Source organism: Sitodiplosis mosellana, unplaced genomic scaffold (genome assembly GCF_009176505.1).
Source record: "Sitodiplosis mosellana isolate CC-2019 unplaced genomic scaffold, AAFC_SMos_1.0 Smas_scaffold_5948, whole genome shotgun sequence".
Classification (NCBI taxonomy): domain Eukaryota; kingdom Metazoa; phylum Arthropoda; class Insecta; order Diptera; family Cecidomyiidae; genus Sitodiplosis; species Sitodiplosis mosellana.
In genome coordinates this window covers 395,131-402,985 of record NW_022601190.1, presented here as the reverse complement: position 1 = coordinate 402,985, position 7,855 = coordinate 395,131, and the positions used below count along the sequence as shown (strand labels likewise).

Below are 7,855 nucleotides of genomic sequence, written 5' to 3'. Positions count from 1 at the left end.
AAATACGGCCCCATTGAAAGGCATTTGGCATGAAATGAGAGGCCATGATTGCAGTTGGAATGAATGGACTTTTTCACTCGTTAAATGATCGGTCTTAATTGATATTTAATCTACAATGTGCTTAGTCAATGCTACAACTTTAATCCGTAAACAATCTGAATATTGACCATTTCCTGACTGCCAGAGACAGAGAGAGAGATGGAGATGACATCGCCTTTCAGCCTTTTCTCTGCTCTCTACTTAATTTTGCATCAAATTACGTGTCTTTGGCTACTTTCAGCTCACTATTACATGTGCTTTTATTTTATCATTCGAGTGGAGAAAATGCCATAACCGTTCTCGCCCGAACATCCAGCTAAAGTGTCGAATAAGGAGTTGCAAATGAAAGAAAAACGTAATCTCATGATTAATGACAACCGTAACATGACATGTTCATAAAGCCTCTCCGATCGAATTGATAAGCCGTGATTATTTTTTTTCGTCTCTCAACATTTTACGTTCGTTCCATCGACGCGATCGCACTTTTTTTTATCAAATACACCTTCGCACTTTTCCAATTTTATACGTATGCATTTTGATGAAATAGCCGTCAGTGAGTGTGTGTGTGTGTGTGTGTATTAATGGCATTTTTATTGTCGCTGTCTTTACACGATAATACGCTCTTTCAAACATTTACAAATCGCTTCGAGAAATGAGTGCTGCTGGTATTTGTTGTGGCCTTTTTTTATAGCAAACTTTCAATTTTATTTGAAAATATGATATTGCGGTGCATCGCTTGACATGACTTTGAGATTTGAAATTCAAATAAATCAAATTAATCACACCAGATTGCGTTCGCTTGGAATTTGACATGCGATAATAATATTATTGCCATGTACGGCATCCAAATTTAGACAAAACATTTCTTGAGACGTTTTTTTCTCTCGTAAATTCAACATTTTTTTCAACGAAGCTATCGATGAATTCCAAACCATTTTTGCTGATTGACTAAAATAAACACGAACGTTGTGGATAAAGATCGCCACCGATCACGTACAATCTAATCACATTTTAAGTAGTAAATTTATGGTAATCAATGCCACTTTTCGATAGAAATTCTAATGTCAATGCGTTTTTGATCATTTTTAACACTTTCTAATGTACGATTTACACTCCATTCGTCGTGCTACTAAATAGCTATATATAAATGCTACTTTACTTGGATTTATATGCTACCAAGGGCTTTCGGACATTCTAACAATGCTCAACCCATAAAATGACTTGTAGATAAACAGTTTGATAGGGTAATGTTGAATGTGCTCAGAGATTTTGAGATACGACTGTTTTGTCCATAAATAAACTCAAAGACATATATTTCGTATTTTATTGAATGAAGATACGAATTTTGATAGTGGAACATGAAAAGGATTATCAGCTTGAGCTCTTAGAAATCAGAACTGATTATTGATGTTTTTCGCCTTTTCAACCATTTTTCAAGAGTAGTCGTGTAAATACACGAGAACAGACATGGGCGTCTGCACGTCCGAACGCCAGAACGAAGGGGATGAAAAGAAAAGAATAACATTTCATTAGGATGAATCAGTGATAATATTCAGTAAAGTACCTTGAAAGTCGAAAAGCAAAGTCAGAAGTTTTGACTCAGAACATTTAGCAAGAAAAAGTAGAATTTTATGTTTTCAATTTTTGTTTCTATATTTATTATAGTTCTTTCTTTCATCGACATTATGAATTTCTTATGAAAAAATTCTAAAATAAACTATACAATAAAATATTCATGTGAATAATTTTTTTCCTTACAACTGATATACATATATTAAAACTTCTTACAATAAAGTAAAAAAAAACTCTAAAAAGCCTCATTTTTCCGTAAACATTACGTGAATTTTCAAATGTACGAATTCATAGTCGATTACAATGGTGTGATATCAGAAGCGTGTAAGTTTCTAATCGAAACTTTCGATAGCGACATTCGATTGCATTTTTTCGTTTTGGTTCTGAATCGAAAATGCTATGTGTTCCCGAAGTCGTTGGATGTTCATTTGATCTCATGTTTTAAGACACATCTTGTGATGTTGGAAAAACTGTTCGTTGTTCGAGCTAATCATCCATCATTTGAGAAAATCTAGACTGAATTGCACAATATTTTGGTAGAAACCACGAAGAGCGGTCGAGATAGAGAGCGATCGAATGTGTCTGTGTGTGGCATTGGATCAGTTGTTGCACATTCGATGCGTTTAAAAATTATGACTGAAATCACATATCCGTTCCAGTTCCAGTGCCAGAGGCACCTTGCACTTCTTCTTCAGGGGCTAAAGCGCACGTACGGACGATTTGTGTGGTGGTGGTGTTGCAAAGATGCGTGCCATTCAACACATTTACAGTTGGCCATTCATTCGCATCTCGAGCTCTTCTTCTTCCTTGGTTAATGCTACCGTTGAATGATTGTACAAGCCTTGTGCCATCAATTGCATTGCCAATGGATTCTTTTGGCCCGTTGATTTTTTAAGTTTGGCTCGTTTATTTTGGAACCAAATTTTAATTTGTGCTTCGTTTAATCCCAATTCGGCGCTCAGTTTCTGGCGGCGTTGTTCGTTTAGGTAATGATTTTCGTTGAACTCACGCTATAGGAAAAGGAAGAGAAGAAAACGAAAATTTGTTGATTAATTTCAAGTTTTTTTCCAACATGTTTAGTAGTTTATATTGATTGGCGGTATTGAATTTCAATCCAAATGACAATAAATTTTTCAATAAAACTGCCAAAAATTGAAATAAATATTTACCTTAAGACGAGCCAATTGCTCGGATGAGAATGCGGTGCGTGGTCGTTTCTCGTCATTGTCGGTTTTGACTTTTGGTGTTTTTGGTTTGCGGTATCTTGGTCCTGAGCTGGGCCGATCACTGTATCGCGTGCAATAAATCCATGCGGGCCAAGTTTGACCATTTTCATCTTTGTTGCTGCTGGTTTCGGACTTTGCATCATCCGATGACTCCATGCCCGAGTCTAAAGTCTCTAATCGCGTGTTTTTCGTTGTGTTTGAGGTATCCGATGATGATGATTTGGTTGTGATTGGCGTGACTGATTCACCATTGCTGGATGCATTGTCCGATTTTGATAATGGTAGTGGTCGTTTCAGTGATTTTTTTCTGGGTGTCGTTTCACTGCTAACTGGTGACGTTAATTTGTTGCCATTCAATGCAGATGGCGGTGTGCTAGGGCTCTGACCAATTTGCGATACCGTTTTACATAAATTTCCCAATGGCGCATATTTGGATAGGGCGCTATCACTCAGTAAATTGTTTGAATAGTATGGTTTTTTGGCTGGGTCTGATGCTTGTTGTTGCTGTTGCGCTTGATGGTAGAAATCGGCGTAGAGTGGCGATCGATGATGTGCATCCAGTGGATTACCATCCATAAAGCCATGGGCTCCAACGCGATGCAATGATTGCTGAGCAACGGCCATGGCTGCATAATGGCTTAATAGCTGTTGCTGGTGGAAATAATGTTGTTGCGCTTGGTGTTGAGGCGAAAAAATGTTTTGCGCAAGACGATGCACATCACTGCCCGGAAGAAGTGTTGCACTGAAATCGATGGCACCACTTTGACGCAACTCACTTCGATCATCCGTCACATCGATCTCTTCGTCATCGTCATTATCTTTATTATTGAGAAAAGGAAAAAAGAGCAGGAAAATGTTATTACTTGAAAAACACTCTTTTTTTAATGAAAAAATCGCGATGTAAATTATTTTCTTTACAATTTTTGTGCGTGAAAAGGAATCATCGATTGTTGAAATGGAACAACCGACTGACAAATCACGAATTTAAGAGAAAAAAAAACTTAATATTCAAGTTTCGATGCCAAAAAACTTGTGATTTCAATGATTAAGAAAATTCAATTTTATTTCAAAATTGGTTTTTATTTTCAATCTTTGCGAAACAAAATTGAACTTGAATCTCATTTCCACGTCAAAGTTCAAGAAAATAATCAAACTTCTGTTGCATGATCTCAGCCGATATAAATGATATTTTGTTCATCCAGCAAACAGAGCGAAAATTGTACAAACAAATGAACCAGAAAAAAGAAGAAAAAACTTGAAAATCTTCAAAACTCACCATTTGAATCTTCATCGTCGGATCGTTGGTCGCGTTTCATTTTTTTGGGTGAGCTTTCGCCGTAATCATCATTACTATTATCGTATGGTCGAAACACAAAACCGTTTTTCTTTTCACTGATCACTGATTTTGGGTTGCCAAAATTGTTGCTCAAAATATTTGTAATTGAGAAGGCAATCGATGTGGCTGGCGTTTGTTGGGTCGGCGCAAATTTCGCAAATTTGGCACGTTCATCACGATTTTCATGTTTAATATTTGGACTGATCAACGATGGTGATGTGCTGCACTCAACAGTTGTTGTATTAATTGCCATTTTGGATATCGTTTTGTTTTGATTTGGAATTTTTTTTCGAAAAAGATGACAAAAAATCAGTTAAAAAAATAACTCAACTTTCCTCACTCAGTTAAATCAATGCACAATTATTATTTTTTCTGTTTATTTTTGTCTAAGTTATTTTTTTCGTTTTTTCTAAAAACACGTTTATTTCTCTCGTCGAAGTTTTGAAGCGGAGTAAAAAAACTGTGACGTGACACAGTCGAATGTCACTTGCAATCTGACTAACAGTTGAGTAAGAACTCTTACAGAACGACTAAATTTTGTTGTGTCTCTATTAGACCTAATCTTCGTGTGTTGTGTTTTCTGGTGGTGTACGCTAGGCAACGCCTCTTTTTTTTCGGTGCGTACGTATCGGTTGGGCTGAATAGCTGAAGCACAACCGAACAGCGCTTAGACGGAGGCAAGAGAGACGAGAAGAGTAAGAGGGATGAGAATAGGATGCAAACCAATATATGCATCTCTTCTCGTCTTTTTTTGTGCTTAGCCGGTCATTTAACAATGAATCCGAAATAGAGAAGTAAAATGTGTACTGTTGAGCAACAGGCCTTGAATGAATGCAACCGAATGAATTTGTTTACTTTGATGAACTCTCTGGTGTTCTCTATTTACTTTCAGACAACTGAATTTACAACTCAACTTCAATCGATGCACAATATTTTCGAAACTAAGACTTGATGATACACGTGATTGTATGGTCCAACGTTTGGGTCCAATTATCCCCACATCGTTTGATACTTCATGGAAGATCGAAGTGACATAGAAAAAAAAACAGAATTCTTTGCTTCCATCAACTCAATTTACTTGTGAACATGAAATAAGGTAATTTTTCCAGCATTTCCACAACAAAATTAATTGCACAATTCGGCTTAATTAAGGAAAGGGGGAAACCCATGGAGTTTAGCTATATCAGATCTAATCCGTCGCATTAATCAATTTGACGCCATTTTTCTACTTGCCACGCTTAATAGAAATAATATCATTAGTTCGCCGACCGTCCAATCACAACATTAAAGTAGTCAATTTATGTTAATCGCTATCATTTCCATAAGTTGTGATCGTTTTTTTCGCAATTTTTGGGCGAAATGTTTGCTTTATCCATCCACTGGCTCCAATACTTTCTAATCGATTAGAATTATCGATCTCTGGAATTCCATGTGAAAAAAAAGACAACAACACAAACCGACTTTATTTTCTTACTCCATTAGTATTTCTTAATTTCTTGTTCGCGTCATATATAAATGAAGTAGCTTGGCTCAATTTGATTGCGCGTATCTTCTCCGATTATATGGAAATGATGAAAGAATGCAAACGAGATAATTTTTTTCCCGTGTTTGTGCGCGGTGGTCGCTGCCGACAGAAAGCAGAAAAAAAGAAACACATAAATTTGACACATCAATCATGTGAAAAATCAATTAAATAAAGATTGGAATCTCTGGCGAAACGGAGAGACGACGGCAACAATTATGGTTTTTACCATTCACAATTGACAATTACCGTAAAGATCATAGCTGATTATCAATCACAGTTTGCCTGTTTTATCAGCAGCAGCAACAGCAGCAGTATCATTATTATTGGCCGTTGTTCGACTGCTTTATCATTTGTCTAATTTTTTACCATGTTTAGAAATAAAAATGTTATTGTATATAAATACAAATCAGCAAATCAGCCAGCCAATGTGTTTTGTGTGTGTGTGTATGTGTGTTTTGAACTCTGATGAAGCACTCATCCATTTTTTGTAACCGAGAGCAACAGAGACTGTGTATGTAACGTTTTCATTCCAATCCGCATCCATTTCTAGTTTAGCCATTTCGATACAAATCGAGAGAGAGAGAACGAGAAAGAAGAGGCAAAGAAGGGAAGAAAGAACGGTTGAGCTGAGAGGCGAACGTCGACAATAACAAAGTGCATTATTTACGGATACATAATTCTGTCGTTTTGCCTCATAGAAGCTCACCGCGCTATCGGCTATTTAATACACACAAACATCGCGCGGATTGAGAGCGGGAATGCTAGGACAAAGACAAAGAACCAGATCCCGATCGGACAACTAAACCAAATGAAACAAAAATACTAATAGAAATATATTACAAACGAAGCAACAGATAATGATGAAACCCGATGGACGAAACCGAAAACGAAACTGAAAATGAAAACGAAGAAGAGAACAGCGAATGAAAGAAGAAAAAGAAAAAAAAACGAACACAGACGAAGAGGACGAACGGGGAAGAAATTCGAATTCAATGTTCGGATGCATTTATAGGTCCGTTCGTGTTTGTTTCATGCATCATAATAATATTTCCTCTGAAATTTGTTTCTCATTTCTTCTTCGGTGTTGCGTTTTTTTTCTCGTGTGTTCTGTTCTTTCTCTTCCTCCATTCTTTGTGTCCGTATTTTGTATTTGGTGGCCGGCGTATAATATGTATTGTATGCGTTTCGATGCTCTTATCTGTTGGCTGCTGCTGCTGTTGCACATGGCATCATTCTCTCATCGGTGTGTGTGTGTGTGTTTTTTTTCTCTCTTCATTTCGGTGTTTAACGTCGGGGATTGGATGATTGCGATGCGCGTACCAAAAGGCATATCGAAAAATCCCAAATCAAAAACCACACGTTTTATGTTCGCCTTGGTTTTTTTTCGTTCCTTCTTTCTTCTTCTTCTTTTCTGTGTTCATCTTTTTGTTTCCACTTAACTTTTGTTCCTTTTTTTTCGGTTGATCATCACATATTTGTTCGGCATTGCACGGGGATATCTGGATTCTTTTTCTTTATTTTTTTTTTGAAGAAAACATAAAGCAGACGCAACCAAATGGAGTGGAGCAACCAAATAAATATAATGGAACGAAACACGAATGAGAGATAGAGACAGTGAAACAGAAGAGAGAAAAAAACTATGCGCACAAGAAGAAACCTTTAAAACCAATTATGTATAATTCGCTGTGTGTTGAACTCACAGAATAAATTATTTTATATACAATTTAGTTGCTTTGAATGCAAACTGGTTTCGTTTGGACCTGATTACTACTGGCCCTGTGTGTTCGTGTGTTTCTATATATTTGTTTATGTGCATGTGTACGCGCGGGGCTGAGATTGGGTGAGTGAGAGATCGAGAAAACTGCTGAACCGCTGACTATAATGACGACGATGATGATCACTTCTTTTATTTATGTACACGTCGCTCGTGTGTTATTTCTTCTGTTTTCGGTGGTATGTTCTGAAACCATCTTCATTTAGTGTGTTGTTTTTCGCGCGCGCGCCGACAGCGACCGCTTGTTTTCTCGCTATCTCAACGGTCCATTCGACGCAAATATAAGCCAGAGGGAGAGATGGGAGACAGGCCAATAAGCGTAAGCATTTCAAACTGTATGCACGTAGCGAAAAAATTACTAAATTAACGATGGACGACGACGA

The 7,855-nt window shown here is 37.1% G+C and overlaps 1 protein-coding gene across 1 annotated transcript; it reads right to left on the bottom strand.

The window, feature by feature from the left end:
* Nucleotides 1-1,666: 1,666 nt before the first annotated feature.
* Nucleotides 1,667-4,670, bottom strand: LOC129573118 (segmentation polarity homeobox protein engrailed). The gene is made up of 3 exons (XM_055453349.1): nt 4,114-4,670; nt 2,781-3,655; nt 1,667-2,621 (listed from the first exon to the last, which is right to left on the bottom strand). The coding sequence occupies exons 1-3, from the start codon at nt 4,424-4,426 to the stop codon at nt 2,376-2,378; spliced, it is 1,434 nt and encodes a 477-aa protein (XP_055309324.1). The 5' UTR covers nt 4,427-4,670; the 3' UTR covers nt 1,667-2,375.
* Nucleotides 4,671-7,855: the final 3,185 nt, after the last annotated feature.